A 22,376-nucleotide genomic window follows, 5' to 3' on the forward strand; every position below is an offset into this window, starting at 1 on the left:
CCTTTCTGTGACTCCTCTTTAAGGGAGCTTCGTATTTTAAGTGCCTGAACTGAAATTACGTTTTAAGCAATTCCATTTTGATAAATCTTTTTTAAATCTTGACTTTCTATAAGGTTATTTTTAAAAGATTGTGCTGCTTGACTGAAATGCTTAGTAGTGCCTATAAATGTGAGCGTTTCATTATAGGTTGCAATGAAGCATGCTTACATGCAATGAAATAGAGAATTTTGGAACTATCTGAGTAGTATGTAAAGAAATAAAAAGGAAGAAAAATCTCATGTCATATCAGGTAGTCCTAAAGTTTCTTCTGGTTTATTGAGGTTAGTGCAGATTAAAAGAACAGTAGGAGTTATGAACTAGTTTCATATCGTAAGATGAATATGGAGCTTAGCAGTTATTTTGTGACAGAAAAGGATTTTCTTTGTATTAAAATACAAATATTGCCAAAGCCGGTTTGGCTCAGTGGTAGAGCGTCGGTCTGTGGACTAAAAAGTCCCGGGTTCGATTCCGGCCAAGGGCATGTGCATTGGTTGCGGGTACATCCCCGGTGGGGGGTGTGCAAGAGGCAGCTGATCGATGTTTCTCTCTCATTGACGTTTCTAGTTCTCTCTCTCCCTTCCTCTCTGTAAAAAAATCAATAAAATATATTTTTAATAAAAAAAATAAAAATAAAAATAAAATACAAATATTTACACTCAGTATTATACATTAATTTTTATAGATGCATTCTAATGTTAAACTGATAGTATAAGTACATCTGAGTTTTTTCATCTCTAGATATGGCATGGATTTTTCTTTCTAAAATAATAGTACTTTGTTGTTGGTGTGTATATAGGTTGAATTTAAATGTTAGCTCAAATTTACACACTTGCCACAAATGGAGGCGAGTTGCTTAATAATTCCCTTCTGACTTTGAGTTCAACCTTAGGTTGGTCATGCTTTCATAGCTGCATTTTAATTTGCTGCCTCAGTCCATCAGGCATTGTGTACAGACCACGTACACACCATTAGTTGTCAGCAGATGAGGGTCCTCATGAGTCATTCTGACAGCTGGCTTGCACTATCACAATAAAGTAGGCCCTGTCCTGTTATTTCCCTCCAGCTGAAAATAGACCGTCTCCGACGACTGATATCTTCTGAGGCATTACAGATCACTTATGCATTAAGAGTCTTGAGTTTGAAAATGGTTTTATTAGTAATTGTGTTTTAATGGTACATTAATAAACTGACCTCTTTGTTGTTCTTACAGTTTTTGGCACTGGGCACACATTATGGCAAGGTTTATTTACTTGATGTCCAGGGGAACATCACTCAGAAGTTTGATGTGGTACGTATACAGTATAAATATAAGTATACAGTATAAAATAATGTATGAGCTAAATATCATGCAAAAACTTGTGTTTTAGAATATTAGCAGTTTGTTTTAATGGCATAAAAGATATTTGTCGATTAAATCAGAGTGCTAAGCATATTATATGTGTATATATATATATATGTAAGTATGTAGGTATATACTTACATAACTGAATGTTATAGTATATACTAAAAATTTTAAAGGTGAACTTATAAAGAAAAAGGTCTGTTTATATGTATGCACTAGATGCCCCTTGCTGGAAGATTCCTGCAATAGGGCTTCCTGCTGCAGTCACTGCCACCCTGCTTCCCTCCCTACTCCTCCACCCCGCCTGCTTCCCTCCCTCCTCCCCTGCCTGCCTGCTTTCTTCCCTTCTCCCCTGCCTGCCTGCTTTCTTCTCTTTTTCTCGCCCCGTCTGCTTTCCTCCCTCCTCCCTGCCCCACCTGCTTCTATCCCTTCTCCCTGCCCCATCTGCTTCTCTCCCTTCTCCCTGCCCCACCTGCTTCCCTTCCTTCTCCCCCGCCCCACTTGCTTGCTTCTCCAAAGTGCTTGGCTTCTTTCTACATGTCTTCAGTCTTCGCTCTAGCCTGGATATGCAAATTAACCACTATCTTGGTTGGGTTAGTTTGCATACTTGCCCTGATTGGCTGGTGGGTAGGTCTTGTGGGCATAGCAAAGGTATGGTCAGTTTACATGTTTCTCTTTTATTAGGTAGGATTATAAATTTTGCCTGGATTATCTTTTACATACAAATTTCATTTAAAATGTACTTTTATGAATGTATTTAATTGCATTTCTTTAGTTAATAATAGTCATCCATTTTAATTTAAGTGGAGCATTTAAAATACTCCTATCTGTGTTCTTTTAAAATAACGCTATACAATGTCTAGGTGAAATGTTATTAAAAGAAAAACCTTTTATTAATAACTAGAGGCTCAGTGCACAAATTCATGCACAGATGGATCTTGAAGGCATTATGCTGAGTGAAATAAGTCAGAAAAGAACCAATACAGTATGATCTCTCTTCTATATGGGATTCCTGTTTTGTTCCCAGTACAGGAGTTCAAAAATATTCCCCAAATATCACTCAGTTGAACTACAGATGAATCTCCTCACAGTGATTTCAAACTAGCTATAGTGCTTCAAGAAGCTTTATGGTTCATCATAGCTTTCCTTTGATGTTGCTAAATTACTGTGAATAAATGTGAAATGATTACTTGAAGGTGCAGAGTATACTGTCTACATGTATCTCCAGATAGCCTTCATAAATATTCTGTAAGTCCCACAAGAAAAATACAGTTTAATAGTAAAAAATACACATAAATATCTCTAATTAGCCACTTTAACTTTCACTCTCATGATCAAAAAATAAATTACCCTAGAAAAAATGAATGTCCTTGAGTTAAATTCTTAACTAATATCTTGGAAATAATCTAACAGAAATAAAAATCATTTGGGAATGAGAAGAACGGAAAGAAGTTTTGAGGAAGATTCACCTCTTTGGAAGAAAACAATTCTGTCCATTTGTTGTGTCATCATTGTTCCAAGTTAATACTTGGGTTTAAATTTTCTGCAGTTAAATTTATAAGCAGTTTATATACCAGTCTTTGCTGTTCATTAAAAACATTCCCCAATACCTTTTTATGAACTTTAAAAACATCCTCTAACAGGAGTTCCTAACCACCTCTCCCAGAAGAGCACATGGGGTGTGACTTAGATGCTGTTAGCTTACAAGGACCGTTTGCAACCGCATCTCACCCCTCAGACCCCAGGCTGCTCTCCCTGCCCGCCGCCCAAGATCAATAGCCCTGTGCCCAGCGACTGGTGAAAGGCTCAGACTTCCCCCCTGCCGTGCACTGCCAGGATGGTACACCCTCAGCAGAGGCAGCGGCAGGGACCAGTCTGCAGAAGGCTTATTAGATAGACGTTCGCTTTCTAAATCCTAACAACCTTTAAAAACACAGGGAGGATTTGGAGGGGATTGCTTCCTGGGAAGCGGGCATACCGCTGATTCCTAGAGCTGTTTTCCTTTTGTTAAACTTCATCGTCGGCCTGTGCCTGCTGCATCCCGGCAGAGAATGGTAGGAGGGGCTGGCTTGCACACAACATGCTTTCGAGACAGTTACTCACAATCTGGGCACAGATTAAAGCGTAGCTTCGAAAAAGGCTAAATCAGGCTATTGGTCCACATTTCCTCTTTTATCCTCATGCTGTCACTCTGCTCGATCAGGTGCACATTAAGATGGTAAATGTTACCCCTATGAGACTTGCGCGTCATGGAAGCCCTGTTCACGTTTCAGACAGTGACCTGGGGATGCTACAAGCTTGCAGTTGTACTCCCCAGAGAGATGGGTGAACGGCTAACGGAGTCAGAGCTCGTTCTCCCCAGAGCTTGCAATGGCCACTTGCCTAACAGTTGAGGGTAGACATTTTGGGGACGTCTTCCATGATGCCTTGGATGGTTGTCTACAGTACTTAGTTTGACAGACGAGTGAGGAAAACTTTAGTGGGAACATCTAAGTAAATCAGTGTGAGCGACAGCATCAGGAGCCAGCCAGCTTTCTCTTTCTGGTATCCATGCTAGAATTACTGAGCTCTTGCCAGCTACCAGACGCTCTGCCGTTGGTAGGCCTGGTACCTTGTAAAACAGTCTGTTTTACTGAAAAACCATTGTTAAAAGAATCTGTGTGTTTGGTACATAAATGACCTGGAAAATACAACTGACAGTTTTCAAAATGGTGAAAAGTAAATGTGTGAAGTCCAATTAAGTGTATTTATTTTTAAACAGAGCCAATTTTCCTTGCTTATCCATGTATCCAAAAAAGATACAAAGAAAGGAGTGATAAAAAAAAAAAAAAAAAAAAGGAAAGCAGATTTATCAGACTAGAATATTGCAAGGGAATAGTGCAGAAGAGAAATTGACTAATAAGTATATTTAACAAAAGAGGAACTAACATTACCAATAGCTCTCCATGATACAAAGAGGCCTGCCTTCAAGGTATTTTACATACAGTCTCTAATCCCAGCACTTGCAAAGACCTCTATTTTAGAATGTAACACATTATATTATAGATCATTGTTCACGAGATCAGGGGGCTGATCGAATTATTCTTGCTGTCCCCTACATATCCTTACAGAAGGTTTGCTGAAGGCGTAGGAAACAATCACTGAATATGAGATACAAACTCCCTGTGTGGGGCCATAAGGAAGGTGTCGCAAAGCAGGCGGGACACTGGGCATTTCCGTAGGCAAAGGTGGGAAGGCACAGTTCAGCAGTAGCGACTGTACCATGCCAGCTGCCCTGCAGCCACCGTGCGGAGGAGACTGCAGCCCAGACAGCGGGAGCCCTCGGGGCTGCCGAGAAGAGCTCTGCTTTATTCCTCAGGCATCAAGGAGGCACTCAGGTGTGTTCAGTCAGGGGAGTAACCAAATCCCAGCCCTCCCGGGGGAAGAGGACTTGGGCAGCTCCGCGGAGGACGGATTAGGAGAGACGTGAGGCAGGGAGATCAGTTGGGTTTCACTGCAGTAACCCAGTGAGATTCAGTAAAGACTCCAACAAGGGTGGTGGCAATATCCAAAACCAGCAAAAGAAAGAAGGAGCTAAGAGGAGGCTCTAGGGCCTACACAGGGAATAATGGGGGATATAAACATCACAGGAAGGGAAGTAAACACTGAGGAGCAGAAAAGGTGAGACCTTCTGAGGAGATGATGTTCATCAGTTAGGCAAAGATTGGCTTTTTCTTGGCTACAGTATTTAGATTAAAAAAATAAGTCCACCTTTACTTTGGCCCACTAGACCCCTCCTGATAAAGAAACAAGGACCTAGGAAAGATGCACCATCCAATTAAAAGGCAGGAAATTGTTGGGAGCAGTAATTATTATTATTTCAAATAATAGTTTAGAATAGAAATAAATACTGACATTTTAATGCTAAAATAGGTTTAACTGAAGGGTGGAAACCATGAATAAGGTATCCTCATCAGCTGGCCAAGCTGTCAAGATTCCTAGCCTACAGGGTTCTAACACGACAATTCCAGAAACCAAAATACTTTTTCCCCAGAGAACATTGCCCTGGAGCAGGCATGTCAAACTCATGGCCCACGGGTCATATGCCTTATTTATTTGGCCCATGAAAGCCTTTGAGTTTCACATGCTTGTCCTAGAGTCTATATATATATATTTTTTTTCTATGAGTTAATATAACAGAAATGGGATTATCACCCCAGAAGCCACGTAATTAGAAAAGGCACAGTAAATGTATTATTATTCTTTAAGATTAAGTCTCAGAGGGCTTCCTCTTAAACCACCCAGGTCCTAAGCATCTGTTATGCAACACCTCTGAGGACAAGCTTCATGAACAAAATCAGCTCCAGAAAGCCAAGCGCGGTGCACATCCGTGATGACTGCCAAGCTATGTGACCCTCTCAGCAGGGCCCACAGATACCTTTGCTTAATTTCTCCATGTGCATGATACCATGGAGAAAGTGACAAAGGAATAATCTGTTAGGAGAAAAGACATTCTTAATTTTTTTCTTTTTTTCTCACTTTTATTTGCAACTTAATAGCAGCAGCATTGCTAATGCATTGTATTTATCTAAAAACATTTGGGAAAGGAAAGCCTTTGTGTTTTCACAAATGGGAAAAAAATCACCTCTCCGAAAAGGGCAATACAGATACTTTAAATAGCTGAGACCAACTTATTACTCAAATAGAAAATGCCTAACTTGTTTTTCCTATATAACCTGAAGACAGTTTAAATCATCACAAATTCAGCTGTACCCTTTGCCATAGAAATTATTGTTATAAAGCTCTCCAGTGTAAAAAACATTGCTTTATCAATTCCCCTTTTAAGTAATTTCCCAAGTAGGTTGTCATCCCTCAACAGTTCTCAAAAGAAGCATCGTGTAAAGCAAGTTGCTACATCTCTACTAGAAAATTTCTGGAATCAATTCACTAGACCTGCACTGGGAACCATTTCACAGAGCCTCATTACATAAGCAAGCATGTTCTTAAAACACCAAAGAAAGAAACCTATTTGTTCCCCATGTGGACTCCAAGAAGAAAGTCATTTGACCTGAATCCCCAAAAGAAATTCATCAGCTGAGATGGACTCCTCATGGTCCACCAGGGCCCTGTCAGTCGTCATTTCCAATCATTACAACAGCACTTCTCTTTCTGCATCTGTTCTGGGTTTTTATTTTTTACTAGCGGCCCAGTTCTGGACCCCCTCAGGGGATGTCTGACTGACGGCTTAGGCCTGCTCCCCGCAGGACCAGGCCTAAGCTGGCAGTCAGACATCCCTCTGGCAGCTCGGGATGTCCATTAGTCAGACATCCTTAGCGCTGCCACTGGCCAGCCATGAGCCAGCTGCTGGCTGAGCAGTGCTCCCCCTGTGAAAGCTCACTGACCATCAGGGGGCAGCTTCTGCATTGAAACTCAGCCCACTGGTGGTCAGAGTGCATCATAGCAACCAGTCCTTTTGCCCTTAGGGTCGATTTGCATATTACTCTTTTATTACATGGGGTATCTTTTTCTTTTTTGATTGTACTGTCTAGGACCTTTAATAAGCTGTTGTTTCCAAAGAGGAAGCTCTCAACATTTCTTCAATATGTTAGGTTGGTAGTATTTAATTTAATAGTGGCATGTCCTTCATCTTTTATTGTATGATTTCCCCCCCCCCCCAGTTTCTTCCATTAGTATTTATTATGCATGTTCACTTGATAATTAAAAGTGTTTTAGGTTTCTTCAATGTGTTCATGTTTTAGTATATAGCCTTTTAAAAAAAAAAACAAAAAACTGATGTGCTAGGTAAGAATGGTGTATTTAGCTCTTGTCACAAGATCATAAATAACAAAAAGGTTCCTTATTATTTTATTCTTTTCTTCAGTAGTGTTTATGTGGCTCATTGTGGTAAGTTCAATAATGGAGAGAATGTGGTTGTCTCTACTGAGGGAAGAGAGGTTGGAAGAAAGCAGTGATCAGCAGGGTCAGTTGTCACAGTGGCTGAGAGAAGGTGAAAGAAGTCTCATCACATGAGCTCCAGAAGGTTCTTGGTGGCTTTAGGGAGAATAATTGGCAATGGAGGGGTGGCGACAACTAGTTGTCATGGCGTTTAGGAGCGACAGGGATACAAGGCTGTGGGGACATCGAGCAGATCTCCAGGGAACCAGTTGGGACTTTTCCATCTTTACTTTTGCTTTCACTGAATCCATAATTTGAGACTTTCAAGAGTTCTCTAATTTCAAGATTGCCTGTTGATTAATTTATTCCACCTTAATTTAAGGAAGGATTTCATTGAAACTAGAGGTGAAATCCAGGAGCAAAGGAGAAGATTTGAGAATTTATAGTTAAAAGTAAGGCATTTTTGATCATAGAGTAAATCAGTGAGAAAATAAATGTTTTGTAGATTTTTAAAAAACCACACAAATAGGTGTATTTTTCAGAGACTTCTTAAATAGTAATGGGGGTCTTGCTTATCTTAGAGTGTATCATCAGGGAAGAATAAAACAAGCAGTAAAATGAGCTTTTCCCAAGTAAAAAGAACAGACTTTTGCTTTTCCCACATGTAACATAAGTGCAGTTTGCTGGCTAAGTGTGACTGAAGAGCATACAGCTGCATGAACAGACAGCCACGTGGATGTTGGGATTGCTAACGAGTGGATCTCTGACCGAAGGAAAACGAAATTCCATCTTCTGTTCCTTATTCATTCCGCCCAGCGTCCATGGGGATGCAGCATTTGTGAAGGAATCAATTATCCATTTGTTAGTCGGAGGAGCCTTACAAATTATACATTAGCAGATTGATTTCTTAGGTTCACTGTTGGGGGACTGATAGCTTAAGGTGGGATGATGAGAAGTACCAAGGGAAAAGAAGTTGCCACAAAGAACACTATTAAAAGCAGCTTTCGAAATGACCGTGAATTTATTCCTAATTGAAGAGCTGACATAATCCATACTAAGTGTATTTATTTCAAGCATTTTACATTAGGTAATTGATTATCACACGAGGAGTACATGTTGGTAATTTTGCCTTTTCTTTACATTTAAGAACTTGAGACCACCTGTGGTGGACTTGGACTTAGAAGGTATATGCAAGTCCTTGCCCCCTCCTGCTTCCTTGGGCTTCTTTTTTTTTGTTCCATTAAGGAAACATTTTTGTATGTTCTGTAGTGTCAGCTTGACATTATTGATTTTTGAACAAACTCACTTATATTGTCCAGAATTCCAAACATGTCTCCATTAGGAATAAAATTGTGGCTAATGGAAAATACAGCTGAGGCCATTTTTCTCAGGTCTTTTTTTCTCTGCTCTCTTACTCTTACCTAAATCTACTCCAGTATCCCAGTTTTTCAAACATGTCCCTAAGTTATATGCATATAACAAGCAATTGAAAAATCAGTATTGAAGAAAGACAAAAATCTTACACTCTATTTTTTTTCTTGTACCCTTTTCTTTTTTTATTTCTTTTTCTATTGTGGTTATTGTTTTATTTCTACTATATAGAAATGACAGACATATATGTCTGTGTCCAGATTTTTATTGGGGCTCTCTTATGTAGGCATAACTGGTTAACGGTTTGTCCACATGATTGATGTCAGCTTTTAGGTTGACTCCACCCTAAACCACACACCAGTCTTTCTCCCATGGCTCACCCCCACCTTAAGACTATCAGGTGTGACTGGCCCCTGCCATTAACAAAGACATCTTTGTCACTAGAGGTGGTGTGACAGATTATCTTCCAGAAGCCAGAAGGCAAAGGCCTTCTCAACATTTAAGAAATTTTTAATTTCTGTTTGGGCAAGGTGTTTTTTTTCTACATAACACTTAAAAAAAAACACAAAAAAACAAAAACAAAACAAAACAAAAAACACACACACACACACAAAAAAAAAACAAACAAAAAAAAAAACCCAGCACACTTTATTTTGTGTGTTTATGCTTTTAATTTTTATCATTTAGATTCCTTGCTTTTAGAAATTAAGATAATTTCCATGTCTCAGTGTCTTACAAAAGAAACCTGCTCTGAAAAGCATCTTTGGACAGTAATCTTCTCCTTAGGTATAATAGGCAAGGCATATTTTAAAGAATTTTGATAAGCCTTGCCAAATAGGCTTTTAGAAAGTTTCTCCAAATTTGAGTGCCCATCAGCAGTATAATGTATCTACTTTTGTGCTTCCTTGCCAAAACCAGCTGCATAAACAATCTTTTCTGATTCTACCTTGGCCTGGTAAGTCAGTAGGTTAGAGTGTCGTCCTGGTATGCTGAGGCTGCAGGTTCGATCCCCAGTCAGGCCACATAAAAGCATCAACCAGTGTATGCATAAGTGGAACAACAAATTGATCAATCTCTGTCTGCGTTTCCGTCTCCTTCTCTGTCTCTATCATCTCTCTGTCTTTCTATCTCTCCCCCTTCTTCTCTCTTAAAAATTTTTTTTAAAAATTAAAGTATTTTCTGATTCTATGGACAAAATATCTGACTGTTTTGGTTTTCATGTATTTGTTATTACAGAGGTTGACTCTTGTTCTTCTTCACTGACAATTTATACTCTTTCTTTTGTGAATTGACTTTGTGAGTAAAATATCCAAATTTCTTTCAAAACTAAAGAAATTTTAAAATGTACAGTAAGCTACAAAGTTGTTTACAGTGTACATGAGGACGGATAAGTACCCCTGATCTATAATAAACTGTCACGAACCATATTAAAATGATGGACACCCCAGTAGTGAAACTGTCTCTTTCTCTGGATTCACGCCTAGAACTTATAGTTTAGGATTGCAGTTTTTACTGATGTATTAACTAGCTTTTCTCTTCAGTTCTATTTAAAATGGCCCAAGAAATAGAAAATATTTGTACTCTCACTTTTAAATAGATAAAGGAAGGAGGTAGTAAATAACCTTGTGCTAAATACCTCTTCTAAATGCAATTGTATTGATTTTGGGAGAGACATAATTCAACTACAACTTATAGTAATTTGAAGATAATCACTAATAAGATGAAAATAGAATGAACTATTCTAAAATTTTTCTAGGTAGACAAGAGAAAACAATTTGAGTAATATAGCAAAGGAATAAGAAGGAACTGGGAAAACATTATTCTAAAAAGTACAAAAAGATATAGCAACTAAGCTTTATGTAATTTATTACTAAAATAAAAATTGCCTCAGCTTTGAAAGACAGGTATCTTACAAGATTATGGAAATAAAAAACAAAGATATGAGCAAAAATATACTATAAAAGCCAAATTAAAAAAAAAACAACCATGTCGGCAATAAAAATGTGAGACAAAGTAGGGTTAAAGGCAAAGAGCATTAACTAACAGAAGGTATATTATATTGATTAAGTTTACAAATTAAAGGGGAAATATAACAGTTATGTTCTTTGATGTGTCAAATTATAGATATGCAATATCCAGCCAAAACTTATTTGACTAACATTCAAGGAAAAATGGACAAAATTGCTATTGGGAAGATTTTGAAATAGTTTCTTCCATTTTTTGAGAGATCAAGAAGAAAGAAATTATATATAGAAATGAAATAATGCAAATAACTTGGTTAAAATATAGTTATTTTGAAGTCAAATAGAGAATATGAAAGATGATAGGTTACAAAGACAAATCAGTAAATTTCTAAAAATATACACATTCTTTGAATGTTATTGTGGTGACACTATAGTTTATTATTAACTAGATAAATAAGCAGATAACACTGTCACTGTCCTTAGAAGTAAAATAAAACAAAATAAAATGTTACTTTTCTCAAAGAGGAAATAGTTTATTGCATTTCACATTATTTTCTGGCTTCTGGTTTATGGCCAGTGGTATACTCAAAGGAAAATGCAAATCATTATTTTATGATTAGCAAGTGAGCAGTTATAATTAATAAGCAATATATTAATGTAAGGAAATTAGAGTAAGGTCAGCAACACTGTTCTAAGACAAAAAAAGGAAAATTAATATTGATTGAGAATAGAAATTAAGAGAAAACATGAAAAATATAGCACATTTATTGATGAAGTCTGGCTTCTATAAAAAGGCCTCTAAAATTGTTAAACACTTGGTAAAGATAATCAAAGAAAAAAGGAAATAAAATATTTATATACCTGTATGATACTGTTATGTATATATTTTCATATTTGTAAATATGAAATAAAAAAATTAACGTTACCAACCGCAGAATTGCTGTGAAGATTAAATAATATAAAACTCTTAGAATAAAGCCTGATGCATAATAATCATATTAAATGTTAACTTATTAGTAGTAGTATGACTTCTTACTGTTACTACTAATCCTGTTAAAATATTAAATGAACAAAAGCAAAATAAAATATATTTTCATCACTAAAAATTTGAAATGCACTGTTTTCTGGGAAAACAGAAATAAATGACCATTATAGAATTAGAGCATTTGAGTAGCTTGACAATCATGGGAAAACATAATCTAAGAGGTAACTCATTGACGTTCTTAACACCAGACCTTTTCATGGGCATATTTTCTTTTTTTATTTAAAAATTTTCAATTTTTATTTTTATTATGAACTATAACTTTAAAAACATATAAAATGTATAGTGAAACAGTTATAAAACAAACAATCATGTAGCTATCACTCTGTTAAGAATAGACCACGTGACCCTTCTGCTCACAGTTCCCTTAGGGACCCACGTGCTCACCTGTGTACCAATAGTAATAGCTGCTTAACTTTTCTTTTTCATTTTATACCATCTATGTGCACCTACTTTACACTATACTGAAGTTTTGTCCATTTTTTGTATGTTGTGTAAACGGGATCATACATATCAGAAATGAGAAAAGGATGCTCACTATCATGGCCATTCCCGGAGTAAAAAGTGCAAGACTTCTAAGGGGATAAGTATAAAACTTCATTCACAGACACTAAAGAAGGCCTGAATAAATGGAGAAATGCTTCATGTGTATGGATTAGAAGAATCAGTATTGTAAATCTATCAAAGGGAAAGCTATCAACATTTCACCATTAAATGAGATTGAGGAATTTTTCTCCTAGTGTTCTAAGAGTTTTTACCATGAATGGGGGTGGCATTTCTTTTTTTCCTCCTTTTAAAATTTATTTTGTATTTTCTTATTCCATCAGCATGTATCCCCTTTTTTCCCTTTTCAACCCCCCCCCCATAATTACCACAACTTTGTCCATGTTCATGAGTTCTCAGATTTCATCAACACTTTCTCCATCTATTGAGATGATCTTTCAAATATTCCTCATTTCTTTTATTAATGCAGAACATTATAATATATTCATTATTTTCCCTATGTTACATCAGTCTTGTATTTCTGGAATAAACATGGCTTTTCTGTATATGCTGACTTCATTAAATTTTCTTTAGGATTATTCTATTTCTGTTCATGAGAGATTTACTTGTGTTTTTCTTTCTCTTAATATTTTTGTTGAGTTTTGTCATGGTAAGTTTATACTGGCCTGGTAACATGAATTGGGGAGCATTTTCTTTTCATCTGTTCTCTGGGAGAATTGTGTATGATTGGATTTTTTTTTATTCTATTAACTATCTCTTTTGAAATTAATATTCTAGTTAGAGAGTTTGACAGTAAATAAGATAAGTAAAATACATAAGTAGTAAATAATAGTAGTTTACTGGCTCCAAGCAACTAGAAGAATGTATTAGGCTTTAACTGAGATAGGGATACCATGAAGAAGGGCTCTTTTATGATGGAATATCAGGGAAATTGGTTTTAGATATGTTTTTATTGAGTTGCCTATTAGGCATCCAAGTACATACATAAAGTAGACAGTTCTGTATGTTGGTCTGAAATAGGGAGGGGTCCAGTCTGGAGATAGAAATTTAGGAGTCATTTCATGACCTGAAAGAGAATACCAAGGGAGCCAGTGTTGATGTAAAAGAGAAAAGGTGGAAGGACCAAACCATAAAATACAAAGATCTATAGATCAGAAATGGGGAGCAGGGCCCTGGTGACAGCCTGTGTGGGATAAACAGAACAAATAAAAAGGCATATAACATGTAATAAAAATAACATTTTAAGGATTTAAAGTGTGTGAAATAGACAGTTGGGGGAAATCTTAGGTTCCTGGGCATTTTACATGTCTGGGAGCAAAGCTGTACTTTGCCCTTTTCATTGGCATAATCAAAATATGTTTTAAGTTCATGCATCTAAACTAATAGACAACTTGTATCACTTAATTTTACAAAGATCCAAAGGATTTGATTATTTATATACTAGAGGCTGGGTGCATGAAATTTGAGCATTTGGGGGTAGAGGTCACTCAGGCCTAAGTCACCATTAAGACATCCTTAGTGCTACCGCCGAGATGGGAGAGGCTCCCACCACCATTGCTGCGCTGGCCCCTGTGAGCCCAGCTTCTGGCTGAGCTGCTCTTCCCCTGTGGGAGCACACTGACCACCAGGGGGCAGCTCCTGCATTGAGCGTCTTCCCCCTGGTGGTCAGTGTGTGTCATAGCGGCCGGTCGTTCTGCTATTCAGTCGATTTGCATATTAGCCTTTTATTATATAGGATATTTTCTTTTTTTAAAAAAAATATCTTTTATTGATTTTCTACAGAGAGGAAGAGAGAGGGATAGAGAGTTAGAAACATCGATGAGATAGAATCATCGACCGGCTGCCTCCTGCACACCCCCTACTGGGGACGTGCCTGCAACGAAGGTACATGCCCTTGACCAGAATCGAACCTGGGACCTTTCAGTCCGCAGGCCGACGCTCTATCCACTGAGCCAAACCGGATTCGGCTATTATATAGGATATTTTCCTAAAGACTTACATTTTGTTTCTTTAACAGAGTCCTGTGAAGATAAATCAGATTAGCCTGGATGAAAGTGGAGAACACCTGGGCGTGTGTTCCGAGGATGGCAAGGTACGTGCTGATGTGGTCACCTGGGAAGCATGCTCTAGCACCGGAGTGTCCCAGTGCTTGGAAAAGCACACCCCTTACTGTGTACCTGCATTAAGGGAGACTTGCTTATTCTTTTTGGGCATGGACTTGCTTCCGATTGCTCATAATTAAAGTAAAATATATTTTTCACAAATGTGCCTCAGGAAAAGTAATTACAAGAATGTCAATAACGTAACTAGTATTAAGCTGATTAACAGCTGTGGCAGGGGGACGTGTCACCTTAATCATTACTGCTGTGCCACTTAGACTTCAGTGACTAGTCTGCAGTTCCTGCAAGACAGTAGTTTAATGCCTTTCTGCCATAAATCCACAAAATTGGATTTTGTGGTCATGATTTCTGTGGGCCGGTGGTTTTCATTTCACACAAGTTATGAATGTTTCCCTTGAATTATAGAATCTTTTGATAAGCAATCATAGCTTATCAGAAGAATAAAGTGTCTTCCAGTGGCCACATTAAATAAATGTAAAATCAATATATGTACAGTTTCCTAAAAACCTGGCACCCACTTCCTCAATCGAGGACATACATCATTTGTGCTGTGTATAACTAACAATTATTAGTGCTTCTTGCTGGTGTTGAGCTGTGACATTTAGTGGCTGTGGTGATTGATTTTCCACTTATAAGAATGTCTTTTTTTTGTTTTCCAGTCGATGGAAATCTTTTCTAATGTTGGTTTGCAATGATAAAATTCTAATGCACAGTGTATTTAAGATACTTTTCTAAAATAACAGTTTAAGAAGAGAGTGCATTAAGAATCATTAGAGAACCTTACCTATTCCTGACTGAAGACAGCAGATTTTCTAATCTAATTTTGATTTTTACGTGATCTAAATGCAATGTGCCATTAGGATGAGTAAATTAAAAACAGTGTACTCAGTATAAAAGATTTATACCCATTTGATCTGTTAGCAAAAGAAAAATGAAGTCTTCTTGACATACAAGAATGCATTTTATGTACCTAAGCCTAATGTTTCTTAGAGTCTTTTGAAATAGTAATTGGAACACTGATGCTTTTCAAAAAGCACTGCCAAATTTTACAGTACCTTCTGAAATTCTGAGAAAACCATAATGTTAAGGAGAGTTTGAGGGAGGAATTGTTATGTACAGAAGTTGAGAAGAACTATCTGAACTATTGAGACATATTTGTATTTATGTATAATATTTGTAAGAAAGATCATCTTCATTTTGTTTTCTGAATGATGAGGAATTCCTTCTGGGCTTTTATCAATTTAATTGAACTAATATTACTGAAATAAAATATTCAATTTTCGAATTGAGAAAATTTTTATTAAGGTAATTTATCTAGGAATTTTCAGAGCTTTAAATTTTGAGCAATTATTACTTGTTGTAGTAAATTTCTAGTGAATAATGAGATGACCCTCAGATATCTCCTGGGGTACACTTCTTGACAAAACCTCTGTTTTTCTATTTTAGTAAAATTTAAAACTGCTGTATTTTGGTGTAAACCTATGATACATTTTAAAAAATGCTTTTCTCATATATTTTATTAGTATGGGTAGAATTGAAAATAAGTATTTCATGCATTTTTTTAATGTAAGCTAGCCTTTACCATGAGTTCTTTGTTACTATGAAAATTGAGTAGCAGTATAAAGTGATCTGGTAAAGTGATGAGTGATGAAAAAACAAAGCTATTACATAAACTCTACTAATTTAGATGAATGCATGTCTAAAGGGCTGTTGTGATTTTCCTTTCTTTAGTATATTAGGAATCTCTATATATAAAAGTCTAATATGCAAATTGTCCCCACGGAAGTTCGACCAGGAGACCAATTGCTCGCTATGGTGTGCGCTGACCACCAAGGGATGGTGTAGAAGAAGAAAGGCCCCGGCCGGCAGCTGGAGAAGAGAGGCCCTGGCCAGCAGCTGGAAGGCCCTGATTGGCCTTGATTGCTGGCCAGGCCTAGAGACCCTACCCATGTATGAATTTTGTGCACTGGGCCTCTAGTAGTAGATAATTACTTATGTCCTATTTCAAAGATAATCTTTGATATATTCAGTTTTGAAGCCATAATTCTAACCATTGTTTAAAATGTTCTCTTTTTATTCAACTATTGCTCATTTCTGTCTTTATAGCATAGCTTCTCTGTGATTGAGTTCTAAATTTTGAAATATGCTCACACACATATATCTTGTGTGTGTGTGGTTTCAGTTTACTGGCGTACATATTTAGGTAACTTTCTGATAAGTGCATATAAGATTTATTATCTGATCTGTTATGTATATTTCCTTCATACATAAACTATTCAATAGAATTATCTTAGTATGGAGTTTGAAATATTTTCTCTCAAAATTTTGGGGATGTTGCTCCCTTCTGTCTGACCTTTTTTGTAGACATGTCAGAGGCCAGCCTAGCTTTGTTTTTTCACAAAACCTTTTTAATTTTTCTCTTGTCCTGCCTTGGAGCTCAGACTAATAACACGAGCAACAACAATGACAATAAACGGCCCTTGTAATGCAGTTTGCTAACTTATGTCTTGTTTGGGTCTGTTTTCATTCATTTTGTCTGGAGCACAGTAAGTTCTTTAGATCCATATTCTGAAGTATTGTTTTCATTTCAGAAAAGTTTATTTCCATTCTGATTTTGATTATTGCTTTAGTTCCATTAGTTTTCATTTTTTCAGAGAAACTCAATAACACATGCTTAGGCTGGAGGCAGTGTGGTGCAGAGGCTCAGAGCCGAGCTCAGTATTCCACCTGTGTGGCAGCCCAACCTCCCTGTCCCCTGAGCTGTGCTGGGCACATTGTTTGCCCTCCCAGTGCCTCCGCTCTCTCGGCTGGGTGGTGGGCACAGTGGGAGTCTTGCATGGGAATGTCTCAAGGTGTCAGGTTATGGTGAGGTCTCCACTGATTTACCATTTTTATTGCTAACCATTCATTTCTTAATCCATTGCAGTCTGATCTCTCCCCCTCCTACATTATTGCAGCTAAACTTTTCAAGGTGAGAGGGTGAATGGATAAGCACTATTCACCCTTCCTCTCTTTCCTAAGATATGTAGGTGGTAAGAAAACAGGTCATCATGTGTGATACCACCACCACCCCCCCCTCCCCCCCCCACGTCTGTGCTTTGCTCTCTCGTTGTTTTTATCCTCTCATTTCTGTGTCATGGAGAGTTCTACTTGTTTATTCCCTTTCTGACTTGCTTTCCTTCCAACATCAACTCTACTTCGTGGAGTAGAGTTTTATTTCATTTTGCATTTCTAATATTCTCTTCCAGCTCTGTTTTCATTTTAGCTGGATATATAATTAGTTTTTCATTTTACAATGTCTTAGAGTAGGGGTGTCGAACTCAATCAGAGAAGGGGCCAAAATCTAAAATCCAGCCTAAATCGCGGGCCGAATGGTTTACTGAACAGTCATAAACTGACAATGTCATAAACTGACAGCGGAGTGCAGTGATGACAGCGCGGTGCGGGCCACATTGCAAGGCCTGGCAAGCTGGATTTGGCCCGCGGGCCTTGTGTTTGACACATGTGTCTTAGAGGGTCAGGCAGTATGGTTGTATGGTTAAGAGTGGGATTACCTGCCACTGCGTTGTAGCTGTGTGATGTCACCTGTTATTCATACCTCTCTGTGCCTCCATCTATTTATTCCCTCTCCATAAAATGGAGATAATAATGGCGCCTATCTCACTGATTGTTAGGTGGAATAATTGAGTTAATATATGCAAATTGTTTGGAAAAGTACCTGGAGTAGAAGAAATAAGTGATAATTATTAGCTATTATCATCCTTGTCATCATCATCATCATCACCATCAATAACATCACCCTGTGATTCTGCTCCAGATTCATGGCGGTCTTTTCTTATTATTATTGAAGTCGCTAAAGAGTTTCTAGTTTTTGTTTCTTTTCTGGTTACAATGAAAACAATTTTGGAAGCATAGATTTCTCCCTCACAATTGTTGAAATTTTGTTCTGCAGTATTCTTTTTTATAGCCCTGGTGTGTGTTTTTGTTGCTTGTTTATCTGTCTCAGAATAAGAAGAGCTCTTTCTAAACCTGGATTAACAAAGAGATTCATGTCTGACGGTTCTTGGCCCTGCGTGCTATCATTTTGGGTGTTGTGGGGCCACTTCTGAGCTCCATGCAGGGGGCCTGTTAATGAGCTCCATGTCCTCTGGCCAGAGGTAATCGGGTCAGGCAGCTGCCCAGAGGGAAGTGGGAGCCTGTCTCACCATCCCTCCTGCTCTCTGGCCCTCTTCCTGGAGAAGAGGAAAAGCAGCAGCAATCTCCCTTGTGAGGGTCCCTTCCTCTACCTCCCTGGATGTGATGACAGTCATAATTCTTGACCCGCTGTTATTTGGAAGCTGTGCTTTGAGAGAGGCTGGTACAAGGGAAGCACCGATTGAGAAGGTTGTTTGACACCAGCCACCTCACTCACAGTCACTCTCTGTCTGATGGTCTGTCACCCAATCCTCTGGTTGGTAAATACAGTGAAATCTTTGCTAACTTGGAGAAGGATACACAACCGTCCTTACTGTTTCCTGAAGGTAGCTTTTCTTCACTTGAGGCAGCGAAACACGCCTCTCCTACCTTCTCTGGTTCTGGTCTGTCTCTCTGGTTTTGTAGGTAATGAGAAGTCCTGTGGGCCTTTATAGTAGACTAGCTGTATAAGGCCCATTTTTCTGAATTTTCTATTTTTCTTCATTAGGTATTTTGGTGATAAATTGGAAGAGGTTGTTGGGGCTGCTGTAGGGGAGATAGTTTTCAAAAGAATCCTCTCTGTTTTAACCTTCTATTACTCTTAGATGAGGTCTTCCTGAAAGGTCTCTAGGCTGCCATTCAACGGCATCTTTTCACAGATAAGGACGATATTCACTGACAAAATGGCAAAATTAATAAAGGGGGAAAGAGGAAATGAATGAGAATTATTTTGAATTTTATTAGTTTTAATAGTGTAACTTGTGACCAGTTAGTTTGGGCTATCACATAAGTGAAATGAAGCAAACATAGAAGGCTTTACAGGTCACCCTGCTTGTACGGATAAGGTTTCTGGCATCTGTCTTAGGAAGTTACATTGTGTTTTCACACTGGGGACGATGAGGACAAATGAGGAAACGCTGTTCGGTGACGTGGAGTAGTAGAGACTGACCTAAGAGTCTAATCTTCTTTGCCGTCTTCAGCGAGCACTCCTGGAGCCCCTGCTCCGGCTCTGAGAGTAGAATTTTTGCTTCTGACTAGTTCTCAAATGTAGTGATGAGTGTTAGCCTGTTTGCTAAGAACTTCCATGATTTGTTCTCTTTTCTGTTTATTCCGCCTCATCACACTATTATATTTTCAATATAAATGCATAATTTTTACAAACATTTTGATCAATTTTGAGAAGAGAGAGAGAGAGAAAGGGGGGGGGAGGGGGAAGGAGAGAAGCATTGATGTGAGAGTAAAACATTGATCAGCTGCCTCCTGCATGCTTTCCATCCCCCCACCGGGGATCTGTCTGCAACCCAGGCATGTGCTCCAACTGGGAATCAAACCAACAACCTGAACCCACTGGCCAGGGCTGGATTCATAATTTTTAAAGGGATATTTATCCTGGGGATTTGTAATTTAATTTTCACTATTACATTCATAATCCTAGTATTTACCTTTTCAGTGATTGATACCTCAGACTTTTTCACCAGGCTCATACATCATTGATTTACATTGCAACTACTTTTCCCTACAATGAACATCACTTAACTTCTGTTCTTAAAACCCCCTTTACCTTGCTATAGGCAGAGGAAGTTTATCCTTTTGAATTAATAGTCTGCTTCATTTTTCAGCCTCTGTCATAGAGTTGCATAGGTCAAGTCAAATATTTTCTTTCACTTTAGTTTGGCAAATATTTGGGACTTCTGAATAGCTTTTTTTCTATTCTACTTTTACATTTTATATGGAAGATATACACGTTGCAAATTTTAGCCCATCTCACATAATGGGCAGTATGTAGAAAATTAGGGCTTGGGACACTTTTCTTGCTTTTGGTCACTTTAGGCAAGTAATTTATTTTTCTGCAGAATCATCTGTTGAACAGGTGTGACGGTGTTTGTTCTCATACTGGCAATGTTGCTATCAGGACCAAGTGAGGTAGAGCAGGATTTTTAGTGCCGGCTATCTCCTGTCAGTTATAGACCTTTAAAAATATAGTTTCACCCCAGCAGAAGGCTTAATTTGTCGAGGGGTGGAGCGTAGCCATCAGTAACTGTGCAGTGCAGGCGGTTCAGAACCACTGAGGTAAGGGATGGGGAACCACTGAGAGACACGGAAGCAGGGGTAATAGAAGGTTTGACACAGGACCATGCTGTCGCATTGTTGTACAGAAGGGAAATAGCTGTTAGAAGAACGTGAACTTCCGTGTTCAGCATGAGCGTATACTGAGGCAACGTCAGTAAGTCTACCACTTACTGATTTACTCCATTAAGATTCAGATGATATAGATTTCTTGGATTCTGTATATCAATTAGGTTAAACTTCCCTTGGGTAAAGTACAACTCTTAAATGCAATGCTTTTCTTTCCTACTTCTTAATTACCATTTTATAAGGAGTGTGTTGTATCATATGCTTAATACATTTATATAAAAGTAGTGATTGGATGGATACCCTCTGAACAATGAGAAGCAAGGTAGTGGTGGGCATACATATATTGTTATGCTAAAATACATTCTAACAGACTCCTTCAGGGTAAATCGAATTCCTTCTGTGTTTCATTGTACCATGTGCTGTTCTTGGAACCCAAATGACATACTTGGCACAAGGGTATAAAAATAGTAGTCACTAAATGAATGGCGTGTCTTATAGAGTTTAGATTTTAGTGAATGAATTTGTCTCCAAAAATTAGAGTGTGGGTAAATTTTTCTCTTTGAACTTGTAACGGTGAACCATGCACAACTTACCAAGATAAAAAGCAAACAGAAAATAAAAAAGTTGGGAAAATTTTATATCTGTTTAAGAAATTGAATTTGTAATTAAAAACTTTTCACAAAGAAGCCAGTAAGATCTCGATGCCCCGCTAGGGAATTCTTACAGAATTTAAAGAAGAAAAATGCCACTTTTTATAGAGATTAGAAAAATAGCGAACACAACCCAAGTGTTGGGAAAAGTTCTGTGCCCCTGGTAGTTCCAAGTGATTGAGGGCTCCTGGAATTCTCATGCTCTGCTGGTGAGACTGGAGATTTATCAAAAATGCTTTGTGAAATCGTTTGGCTGCCTGTGAAACGTGAATAGATGCATAACCTCTGACTCAACAATTTCATTCTTGGTTATATGAATGCCTATAAAAGTGCACCAAAAGATTTGTAAACAGTGTTTATTGCAGCATGATCGTAATGGCCCCAGTCTGGAAACAACCCCAGAGAACGATACATAAATTTCATACATTAAAATACTACACAGCAATGAAAGAAATCGGCCACGGCTGTGTACAGGGGAAATGATAAATCTCACAAAGAAAACGTTAAGAGAAAGAAGCCAGTAAAATAACTTATGGTTTCATTTACATAAAATCCAGACACCACCACATCCTACCTGTGGCACTCCTCTTCAGAGCAGCAGTCAGGTGGTGACCAGAAGGGATGGGAAGGAGTGTCTCGGGTTTTCCTTCTTGGTCTGGGTGGTGGTTACAGGTGTGTGTTCATATCCTAAAGGTGAATGAAGCTGTAAATTTATAAAGTGTACTCTTTATCATACATCTGTTACTCAATTTTTAAGAAGTAAACAACTCAGAAAATAGATTGATTATGTATAAAGTGGCCTGGAATGACTTTAAGTAGGCACTGATAAGTAGGAACTTAAACCATACATTTATGCACTCTCAGTATATTCAGCATAAGATTGTGAGGGAAGTGCAGGTCACCCGATTTCTTCCCACATTGCTCTGCATGGTTGATTTGTATGTGACTCAAAAAAGAAGCTCCTTTTCCCTTTAAGGGATGGAAAAGAATTCCTGTAGGGGTAGCCTATGGGAAGCTCACAAAAGAACCCTAATGACCTATTCATATATGTTTTATTTTTTTTTAATTGGCATCACCTAATACAAAAATATATAGTGAGTAAAAGGAACTGTATCCATGAGATGCTTCTAAGAGCTTAATTGTGGTGGTCTCTCACCCTAT

The 22,376-nt window shown here is 38.0% G+C and overlaps 1 protein-coding gene across 1 annotated transcript in view; it reads left to right on the forward strand.

Moving 5' to 3' along the window:
* VPS41 (VPS41 subunit of HOPS complex) overlaps window positions 1-22,376 on the forward strand; it is a 109,759-nt gene that overhangs the window by 20,397 nt on the left and 66,986 nt on the right. Inside the window, exons 4-5 of the mRNA XM_084896414.1 lie at window positions 1,250-1,327; window positions 14,154-14,228. Coding sequence (XP_084752540.1) covers window positions 1,250-1,327; window positions 14,154-14,228 — 153 coding nt within the window. The remainder of the gene's footprint in view (window positions 1-1,249; window positions 1,328-14,153; window positions 14,229-22,376) is intronic.

This window comes from Pipistrellus hanaki (assembly GCF_964339955.1).
Source record: "Pipistrellus hanaki genome assembly, chromosome: 10".
Taxonomy (NCBI): domain Eukaryota; kingdom Metazoa; phylum Chordata; class Mammalia; order Chiroptera; family Vespertilionidae; genus Pipistrellus; species Pipistrellus hanaki.